General features: G+C 46.2%; 1 protein-coding gene across 1 annotated transcript in view; it reads left to right on the forward strand.

The window, feature by feature from the left end:
• The window catches only part of TNFRSF11A (TNF receptor superfamily member 11a), a 27,396-nt gene extending 18,691 nt beyond the window's left edge, over positions 1-8,705 (forward strand). The window contains exons 9-11 of the mRNA XM_029087295.1: positions 1,489-1,541; positions 3,265-4,108; positions 8,323-8,705. Of these exons, the coding sequence (XP_028943128.1) occupies positions 1,489-1,541; positions 3,265-4,108; positions 8,323-8,705 (1,280 nt within the window). The remainder of the gene's footprint in view (positions 1-1,488; positions 1,542-3,264; positions 4,109-8,322) is intronic.
• Positions 8,706-11,026: the final 2,321 nt, after the last annotated feature.

Raw genomic sequence — 11,026 nt, forward strand, 5'->3', positions numbered from 1 at the left:
CTTTCCCTCCTCCTCTGAAACCTACATCTGGACAGGTTAAAATATGAATTTCAAGACAAAGGCCCAATGTTTATTTGAAAATGTGAGGGAGGCAATGTTTTTAGCTGAAGGCCAATCAGAACTATGGAACAAAAACGGAAGGAAATAGAATAAACAGTAAAAGTAGTAAAATAGAAAGATTATAGCAAAGGCATACTGGATAAGAGTGAGGCACTGAATCTGTTATGAATACAATGGAAATACTTCCAACAGTTACTCAACTCTGTGTTAAGCCCTGCGTCTCCTTAGTTAAGGACATACCTGTATTGTCCTGTTAATTTTTTGTTTTCTTCCCTTAAACATGGAAAGCTTTTCCTAGTGTAGTTTTTTCATCATCTCCTTTCCCAAGCCCCAGCAATTTATGAAATGTTTTGAGAGCAGTGGAAGGGAAGACAGCAGCCCTCTCTTGTAAAGCATATTTCCGCCTGTGTTTTAGAAATAGGCTGCCTCTGCCACACTAAACATGGGTTGTGCTAAATCTGGAATTCCTGGGATGGGCTGGAGGAAATGGTGACTCTGCTTGCAAACCAAACACTTAGGATGCAAAGCAGGTTAGGAGGGAATGCTCTTTATCTGACATTTCTATTGCCCTGCTGCTCTGCAGTGACAGCCCTTCACTGCCTTTGCATGGTAAATCCTGTGAACCAGAGCCCCTGAGACTTGCAGGCTCAGGAAGGAGCTCTGCCTGCTTAGGCACTGATGTGCAGTCTTAAATGTGCAGATTTAACATCAGAGGAGCAGAGTCCTTGCTGGGAACCGGTAGTGGCTACATAGCTGATCTTTCTCCAGACATACAAAACCAGCACAAGCTTCAAATGTACGTGAGACCCAAGCCCTACAAAATCTCCTGAAAGCATAAGGAAACAAGAATTGCCAGCTCTATTAAGTGGTAGACTTTACCATAAGGCATTGTTGGACTGAAAGCTTTTCCTTGGGAGATACTCTGATGGGGCGAATTTCCCCATTAAGTATATCCTGATTAAGTGGAATACGCTCTATTGAGCCTGCCATCCTGTGGTTTCAGTGGCTTACCCTCTTCTCTTCATGCTCCTCACTCCTGTCTGAGAATGGTCTCTGGGCCATCCATGTGACTTCTGTGACTTCTCTTGAAATAGATCGTATGGCTGCAAGCAGGCCGGTGTCAGGCCAGTCATAGCTTGATGTGACATATGACCAGGAAAGAAACTCCATTTGATGTGGAACACAGTTTAACTGTGGTCTATTTTAGGAGCTTGGAAACATTTGTTCCACAGAAATATATCCCTGTTCCAGTTACAATGAATCCTCAGCTAGACCAACACTGGGGCACTTGAACAGTCAGTAAAAACAGTCTTGCTGGTTTTCAGTTAATATGATATTGCAGATTGTGAATGGCTGTGGGTGTTTAGGTCTGTGGTTAACTTCAGTGCCTGCTAGATGTTACAGCTACTCTTTTTGTTTTCCCTGTAGCAGATCTACAGAACTGGGCTAACGAAGTGTGCAGCCAAATAAAAGGAACAAAGGTAAAGTCAAAGAAGCTAACGTGTTCTCTCTGATTTATGTTTTCCCCATGGCATTCTTGATACCTCTTCTGAAGCAGGCTCCATGCTAATGTTTGGCTAGAAAGCAAGTTTTGACTTCCTCAAAAAACGCTTGCAGATTTGGCTTTTTCAGTCTGGTTTTCTGTGAATGTGAGGCGTATGAAATCACTGTTCTCAAATAGATTTTGAACCTGTGCTCTCTGGTTTCAGCCAGTTTTAACAGCGGTAAAAGTCTCTGTGATGCTTAAATACTTATGAGGAGGAGGTTAAACATGAGCCCACTGGTTGCTGAACACCTGAGACGGCCTAGGAAAGAGCCTTTCTAAATCCTAAGAGCAGGAACAGCTTAGTTGAGTTTGCACCTTTTTACATACCAGAGGCCTCACAGGGGAGAAACCTGGATTTGGGGCAATGCCAAGAATGTCAGACATGCAAGGCCTTAACCACAGAGCCATCAGATGAAAAAAGTGGTGCTTACTTCTAGTGCTTGCGGAAATCCCTCTTGTCCATTTGACTGTGAAAAAAGTAAGGCATTCCAATAGGTTTTGCTCCAGAACAGCCCCAGATCCCATGCTTGAAACACTTAAACTGGGGGTACAGGTTCAAGTTCATGTGCACTGCCTGCCTCACACCATGGAGGTGGACTGAGGTGTCCCAGAGGAACCCTGTTCACTGCCTGCCTCACACCATGGACATGGACTGAAGTGTCCCAGATGAACTCTCTCCCCACTACGCCATCTAGGAGTTCTGTCAAGCTTGCCTATTGAAAGACTGAAATTCCATTGCAACAACAACAACAAAACCAAACAAAAACAGAGCCCACCTTTTTGAGCAGGCAGTTCTTTTGTCTCATGCAAGTGTTCATGCAAGCTCCTGCATTGGCAGCTGCTCAGATCCTCTGGGACAGAGGAGTGAATCAACAGCAATTAGTGGCTGGGAGCATTTACACTCTCTCCTCCATCTTGGAAGATCTGAACAGCCGCGAGAAATGAAAGGTAGCAGTTCCCAAACACCCATCATTACAGCACCACTGCGTGAACTGAAGGGAACCCTTCAAGTATTTCCCAACCCTTTTTTGTGGAGCTGCAACCAAAAATATAGCTTTACTTTGGCAAGTACTGGCAACATGACGCCATGGGCCTTTGCATTTACTGTCCTAACATTTTCCAGGTTAAAGCAACCTTGCCCATGTGACTTCTTTTTTTTCTAGCCTGTTTTGAGCCCTCTGAATAAACCCTGTTTCTTTCTTCAGTCATTACTGATAATAAAGATTCTACTCCCGATAAGGCCTTCACAGATCAACAGCTCTTCAGACACATAGGTGATCTGGGGGGTTTCCAAACCTTATAAGCAGTTAGGTAGGTCTTATTCATGGTCCATAAGGAACAGCAGAATCCAGTGACTCTACTAGATTTATTAACTCTCAAGTACCTTCTTAATAACTATGGAATAGTCCTCTCCCAAAATCCAATGTTATTTCCCCCACAGGCCACCAGATTTTTTTTCTGAACACTCACTGAGTCCAGCACCACTGGTCACTGTTTCACAGCAGAACGCTACACTTCAACACTCAAATATACCTGTGCTGCTCAACCTCAGCAGCTCCACACTGAGGAAGAACTGAGATCTGCCTGTTCCTTCTTTCTCTATAAAGTAATCTGCTGATCTATCTATTAAACACATTTTTCTTTTGACTTTCTTTCAGGAGCCCCCAAGGGATGCATTTGTTACCGTGAACACCACGAATGCTGCTGTTCCCCAGACCTCTGAAGGTGTGTGTCTCCTGGGCCCCGATGGCTCTCCAGGCTCTGGAAACGTGTGCTGCGCCAGTGGTCACACTCCCTGCAGGAAAGGGAGCCCCGGCATGGCACCGTGCGAGGCAGGAGGGATCCTGACAGAGTTTTCTGTGGTAACTGAGACTGATTATGACCATTTCCCACCAGTTCCCATGGAAGATGAATACACAGATAAGGATCTTAATACCACTGATGATTTATCTTTGCTGAGTCGGACTGCCAGTAAAACTGTGTCATCATTTTCAGAACCGATGGAGGCAGGGGAGAATGACAGCTTAAATCAATACTTTTCAGGGATTGGGAGCACAGAGGATATATCAGTCTCTCAAGGGTCCCACCCTTCCTCCAACATGGATGGGGCACATGTTGCCATGGACAAACTTCTTCAGAAATCTTGCCAATGTGCCCACAGTTGCTTGAAGGAAACGGGCAGTAAAGACACAGATTGTTTTGCAACAAACTGTGACTCAGAGAAGATCTGTGTGAGGTGTGGCATTTCATACAGGGAATATCCCAAAAAGTGGAGCAAACCCTGTTGTGCTGCAGCTGACAGTGCCTCCACCTCCCCAGAAACCGGATCCTGTGCACAGTGTACCTGTGGCTTGAATTTTCTCTCTGCTGGTCAGAGCACTATAGCAAGTGAACACGGTATGGAAGATGCACCTTCGGATAGTACCAACATGAAGTACCAGAACGCAAACAGAAGCACATCAGGGACAAACAGCAGCACGTCAGACCTCCCTCCAGCATCTGGTAAGCCCATTAGGCCTGACCCGTACACAGATGTAGAGGATTATTCTCTGTGCTGGCTCAGTATTATTCAGAGAATCTGATTTAGGAGGAGGAGAGAAGAATAAAATGATGCCTTTTCACTTAATTGCCCTGAAACTAATCTGAAAGATAAAAATGAAATAGCAAGGCCATTTGGTTTGTAGTGAATTCTGCAAATAGCATAAGCACTGTGAGGGACCATTGTCCTGCCCTTGTCTAACCCATCTTCTGGCTGTCACTGCAAAGGCCAGGCAATTCCATTACTGAAGAAGTATTTTGGTGATAGCAGATGTGTGTATTGGAGAAAACTTAAAAGAAGGAGAGTACAAGGACCTAGAGGCTGAGTCAAGAAAGGATGCATAACGCTCAGACAGATGATTTTCCACTCAACAGTCTGCACACACATTTTTGCCACTTGGTTTAAGTTTTATGGTGGTGGAACTCCAGCTGGAGCTATAACCTGGTGGAACAAGTTCATGTTCAATTTTCTGCTTTTAGCTCTTTCTCTTTGATTTAATTTGCTAGGATATAAGTGTTCACCTAAAAATAATTTCATACAAACATTGTTTCTCCATACTCAAATGCTCTGTCCCCTAAAACAACTCTGGAACACTGTCACCAGTTTACTAATTGACTACCAATTTATTAATTGAGTAAATATACCAAAATTGTCAAATGAAAGCAGGGAAAAAAAAAATCACTGAAGCAAAACTAGCAGAAGGGAAGTTATGGGCCTTTTCTGGATGAAACCTTCCTCTCTCAGACTTTTTTTCAGTATAAAAGTCTGCGATCTGCCTGTCATGTGTTATTAGTCATTTTAGATTACAATCTCTTAAAGTCAGATGCTCTGTTTTTATTTATGTCGCTGCAAGGCCAAGCATAATGAGACCTTAGTTTTGACTGGGACATCTAAGTATTACTGTAACATACACAGCAGTTGTAAGCAGTCACCCTTCATTAAAGCCACATCGTGCCTTAAAGTTTCTTACGGAGACATTCTTGTGGGTCTGCCAAAGCCCAAAAGCAACGCTTTTGAAGGCCCTTCCCCTCTCAACATGCTTGCCATGTGGGAATCTGAAAGTGTGTAGCATTCATCTTTCTAAGAGCAGATACTCCTGCTGCTGCTTCAGTTTCCTGAAATCCTGAGACAGTTTCGCTGCCTCATCGGTACCAAATTCAGCAGTAGTAAGGAGAATGCAGATGATCTTTTTTTGTTGTTGTTGGAAGGTGACTGTGAGGTACAACTGAAAGTCAAGTCGTATTTGGCACTGCAGAAGTAGCGCTTTTCTTTCTAAATCTGACACGAAGAGGAAGAGAAAATATTAAGGAACAGCAGGGTGGGCGAACAGGAGAGCTTGGATTTAAGTGACGTGCTAGAAAGTGCCATCTTAGATCTGCAACACAATTCTTTACACGGGATTTGAATTTGCCTGTGCCGTGCTGTACGTACATGCTATAGTGCCATCTGGTGAAACCTGAGCACAGACACAGCCTTCCTAATTTGCCATTTTTTAGGCAGGCCTGCCAGCAGGTACTGACTGAGCTGTGGGCAGTATGAGAGTGCGGGTTAGTTAATCTGTAGGTAACATGGATTGCTGGCAGAGGTTTGTTTTTGGTCCACAGAACGGCCATTTTCCCGCTGGCAACACCTGGTTGCACGAGGGGTGAGACAGGGCTCAGCCGTAGCTTCCACACTGAACCAACCGCCTCAGCCGCGCTGGGGCTGCACGTGGAGCTGCAACCGCATCGGTCATTTTGCTGGGCCTTGTGAAACACCCCTATGGAATAAATGTGCACACAAAATAACTGTCTGTAAAGCTTCTCAAAGCAACTGCAGCCACCAGGCTTTGCACACAGTCATGCTAAGACAGAATGGTATAAAAGAGGGTGGATAAAAAATGGGAAGAAAAAGGCTGTGGGTAATTCTATAAAGTTTTGTTTTTAGTTCCCTAACACTCAGAATGACAACAGCAAATGCAAACTCTGTCCTTCCTGTGAAACAACTCTAGAGGACCAAAATAAACCTCTGGACAGGTGCCACATACAGGGTCACCACCAGAGATGGAGGTAAGCCTTCGAGCACTCTTTCAAACCCCCCAAGAATGGAGGCAGTCAGAACATGAAGCGTTGGTTCGTGACCACCTCAGGTCACATGTAAGGCTACAGCGTAAAGCATGAGTGCAGGAAGACTTAGGTGACTCATGATTAGGAATGGTTTTGCAGAGCCTTTCACTTCCAGATCCCAAACCAGCCCGCTTTGGCGGCAACAAACACTTCTTACCACCTAGAGGCCATTAGATGGCTCAGAGAAAATTAATTGCCTGTGTTGTTACAGTTCTTAGTGAATAATTACCACAAAAATTAATCTGTCATTATAATTAATATCGGCAAGTAGTCTGAAGAGATCAAAAGGCTGAAACGTTGCAGAGAACAATGCCTTCACTTACCCTCTGAAGGCATCCCTTATACTTTCCAGGTTGGAAGCACATCTCTTAGTGCAGACCAGGAACCTCTTGTGTCCATTTTCTGTGCTTTTGGGTTTCAAATATCCTTTTGTTTCAGCACAGTGTCTGTGAAGAAAGCAGTGAAGATTTGCCAGCCGTGTTCAGCTAAACAGTATAAATGTGTGAATCTGCTTTTTTTTTTTTTTTTTTCCCCCTCCCCACTGTCACATAAACTTCTAAATTCTTGATCTGGTACTGAGCACTAGTAAACTCTTACACAGTACCTTTTGCAAGTGACAGTCGATCTGTATAAAGGCAAACAGTTATTTTTGTACTCCCATTATGCCTGACAGTTGTGTTGATGGCAAACAGCCGAACTGAATTGGACACAGGGGAAGCAACCAGCAGGAAATAAACACCCGCAGAGAAAACTCTTATTGACACCTCGTGTGAATCAACAACACTTGGAAAGAAAGCAAAGAGCTAGCAGTGCAGTGGTTTAGCTAAAATAAATAGGATTGTTTGAGTGGGGCTATTAGAGAGATGCTCAAGTGCTACCCAGACTCAGTTATGAGCAGGCACAGGTCCCCACTGAGCACAGCTGGGGCCCAGTGTCCATTGCTGGTGTGCAAACATCACCTGGGGCTGCTAGAAAAACAGCCTTTCTCTGGGCTGGGCCATGCTTCGCTGCAAGGAAAATGGGAACAGCTCAAGTGTTGAGGAACGTAATGAGGAAAGGCACAAAATGTCTAAAAGGTGTCAGATAAGTCTGCAAGTAATGATGAAGGGAAGCACAGCAGGAAAAACTTTTCTTAGGAAGAATGTTCATAGGCTAGGAGTTTTTTTTCTTTTTCACTTGGTTGCTTTGGTTTGTTTAAATTTCAAACTTTAACAAGTTTGTTCGTTTGTTGTTGAAAGTTTGCCCTCAGTTATTTTCTTCCTACCGAGGGAAGTTTATTAATTCTCAGAGCCTGGTCCTGCTGTCACTTGAGTCAGTGACCCAGTTCTTGAACAGCAGAAAGACTGAATTTATACTGAAAAAATCTCTAACTGGAGGCAGAACAACTGAAACTCTAACTCTGTTAGCTGACAGACTCTCTCTTCACTGGAGTCAGGGGATATCCAGGTAAATCCTTGAGGGCACTGGGTGAGTGCTGGAGTGTACCTACAGGGAGGATCAGGACAATATAAGGTAATCATATAAGCTCCATGTCATTTGGACACTGTGTACCTGTATGGTCTGACATTAAGTCTTTCAGTATTTTATTCAATAAGCCTGTTACCTAACCTACACAGTAGGGTTGATTGTTTACCAAGAGGAAAAAGAACCCAAAGAGATGCCTGGGACTCTAAAAAATAAACCCTTATAATTAGAAATAATGACCATTTCCTCACAAAGGGCGGGCAGAGGCAGTTTGGATGCAGCTTGTGCATTGGGCAGCATGTGGAGCATGAGACGGTCGCACTCTTTTTTGCTTCCCGGAGTGCGACCAAGAGAGAAAATGTTTCCAAGCCTTCCAGACAGGCTGTCCATGGATGACAGGCTTTGTCCTGAGGAGGCAGAAATGGAAATAATGAAAAAGTCCAGTGGAAGGCATTGATTATAAGAGCATCCTCGTGTCACGGGTAAAAAAAATAATGGAACAAGAGTAAAGCCACCACAGTGGATGAAGTTCACTGCGCTAAGTGTCCATCTCGTGAGAGGAAAATATTAATCACACGTGTCTTCTTTTCTCCCCCTTTCTTCCCCAGGAAATGTGACTGGAAACAGTAACTCCACCTTTATCTCAAGTGGACAAGTAATGAATTTCAAGGGTGACATCATTGTTGTCTACCTTAGCCAAAACTCCCAGGAGGGGACAACAGCCTCAGGGCCAAGCGAGGAGAACGTGGGCAGCCCTGTGCAGGAGGAGAACCTCAGCCGCTGCGAGACTTTCGCCGGCAACGCCCAGCACTACAAGGAGAAGTGTGCGGAGCTGCAGGGCGCTTGCCCGCTGGCGGGGAGCGGGAGGCCGCAGCGGCGTTCTGCTGGAGCCCTGGCCCAGCAGCGGGGCCCGTCCCGCCACGGCCAGGCCTCGCAGCCCGTGCAGGAGGAGGGGAAGCTGGGACACTTCTCGGAGAAGGTGTTGAACTGAGGCGAGCCAGTGTCCTTGCTGCGGGCCAGGGCGCCGACGGGCAGCCTGCGAGAGGGCGTGAGGCTGCCCCGGGGCTGCCAAAATCCCGGGTGTGGTGGTGGATTTGGAGACTGTTGCTGCCCCAGGGGTTCCCGGGGAATTTTGCAGCTGGAAAGGACCCTTGTGGTGCATGTGCCGGTGGTGATGCTCTCGTTGAGGAGAGGGGACAGGCACAGGCGTGAAGCCGGGCGTGCCTACCCCGTTGCAGAAGCAGTGGCAGGGCTCTCTCCTCTTCCTTGCAGGGCGGCAAAGGAGAGTTGAGGAGATCTCTCCGGCCGGGGACTTTGCGAGGAGGAAGAGCAGCATTGCTGGCCAGGCATGCAGGGTGTTCCCAGAGAGGGGACAACATGGAGGAGGACCACATGGAAAGGGTCCCCTGAGCTCTGCCTATGGGTTTTCTTTTTGCAACTAAGCTGCACCCATTTTGCTGGGTCTTGGGCCTCCTTGATGCCTCTGGTGGTGGAAGGATGCAGAGACCACGTCTGCTGCTGAGCCTAGTGCCACTGCCGACCTTTGCCTCCTCATGGGGATCAGGCAGGTGGCATCAGCCCTTCCCATCTTTCCCCAAGGGAGCAGACTCTCCAGTTTCAAACCAGCACCAGAGCCAAGATCCTGGTGTGTCCCTTACTAACTTGTGGGTATGAATGGGTGTAATGCTGCCCCAAGTGCATGACGACAGGCACAACAGAGCTGGTGTGCCTTAACAAGCACATCAGAGTAACCCTGAGCAAAGAGCATTTGTAGTTTTGGACACTGGTTCATCTCTACCTTCTTGCGCCTCACCAGAGGAATTCAAACCCCTGAAGATGAGAGTGACACGTGCCCGGCACGCTGCTGCATGAATGACATCACTGAAGTTTAAGACATGGAGCTGCTAGCAGGTGGAACAAGGGTGTATGTCAACCAGCTGTGGACATCTCCTGAGTGACAGGAGAGGGAAGGGATTACCCAAAGGTGGAGAACTTGGTCAGGGTCAAACAGATGTTCCTTCATTTGCCCAAACAATTTTGTCATTGCCACTGATATTTTCATTACTAAGCAGGGCTTTATTTAAGTGACCTGAAGCAATTTCCAGAACTTGGCCTGTCTGAGCTGAAATCAGAGTGTAGCTACTGTCAGTCACACTGAGAGCTGATAAGCAATGGGACCAAAGGGTTGGATTTTAATAACAGTAGTTGTAGTTAGAAGGGAGTCTCAGCTACGCTACTCAGTTGGCTTTTGGTCCTGTATCCTGCAGCCTCCTCCAGCAGCCACTGTGGAGAGAGAGGTGAAGGGAACAGAGACTCGAGGAACTCCCAGGAGGAAAAGATAACATTTTTAATGATTTCCTGACAAGGGGTAATTTTCTGACGCTCTCCTGCACTTGTGAGTGCTGCAGGAGGTTATCCTCACTCTGATCCTTCAGGAAGGTCAGTGCTGTGTTTCCTGGCAGACAGCAAAGGAATCTCTTATCTAGTGTGATCTCATCTGTCCTGACGGAAAAGATCTGTGCTAAGGAGGTCTCCTCTCTGGGGAGGTTTATAAAGCCAAGGGGTTCACTGCGTAGCTGCTCCGTTTGCAATAGGACTGCTCTGTGCGTGAAAAGCACCTATAAAGCTGACAAAGTGACCACTGTGTCATGATGAGCTTCTCATCCATGAAACAAAAGGAAAGGCTTAGCCACTTTCACCTCTCAGGACAACAATTCTGCATTATTTATGTGTGTCAGGCCTATAAAGTTCAGCACAGATGTGCAAGACTCTCTCTTGGCAAGAAATGGCATGTGAACAACCACTCTCCCTTTCAACTCTGCATGGCCTTCAGAAAACCAGATCATCCCAGCGTAGACTCAGCCAGGCAGGTAGGTTGTCCCATTCAGTGATGGCCCAAGCTACCTCTGCTTTTTTGAAGGTGTGTAACTGAGGCTCTTTCTTATCTGTGGTATTCGTCTTTCCTGCTGGTTCCTTTAACAACTTTCTCTAGCCTCTTCTGGCCTAATTCTGTATCTCCCAGGCATTGGTGCGATAGGGACAAGGACACAGAGCCACCGTCACGTTCATGCAAGGTGGTGCAGATATTTTCCCACTTCATCTTAATTTTTTGACTCATGTTTTCTTAGAAAGTATTCAACCAGCCCCACTTACAGGGCAGGAGGGATTGAATTCTTGTGTTTGGCTCTGGGTACTACCTGTCTGCAGGTCTGTCTCCTCCCTCTTCTCCCTCTGCAGCTTCTTTCTTCCCATGGTTTGTATCTGCCACCAGAGAGCAGGCTCTAAATCCTGATTTCGGAGAAGACAATGGGA

This window comes from Antrostomus carolinensis, unplaced genomic scaffold (assembly GCF_000700745.2).
Source record: "Antrostomus carolinensis isolate BGI_N321 unplaced genomic scaffold, ASM70074v2 scaffold10631, whole genome shotgun sequence".
NCBI lineage: Eukaryota > Metazoa > Chordata > Aves > Caprimulgiformes > Caprimulgidae > Antrostomus > Antrostomus carolinensis.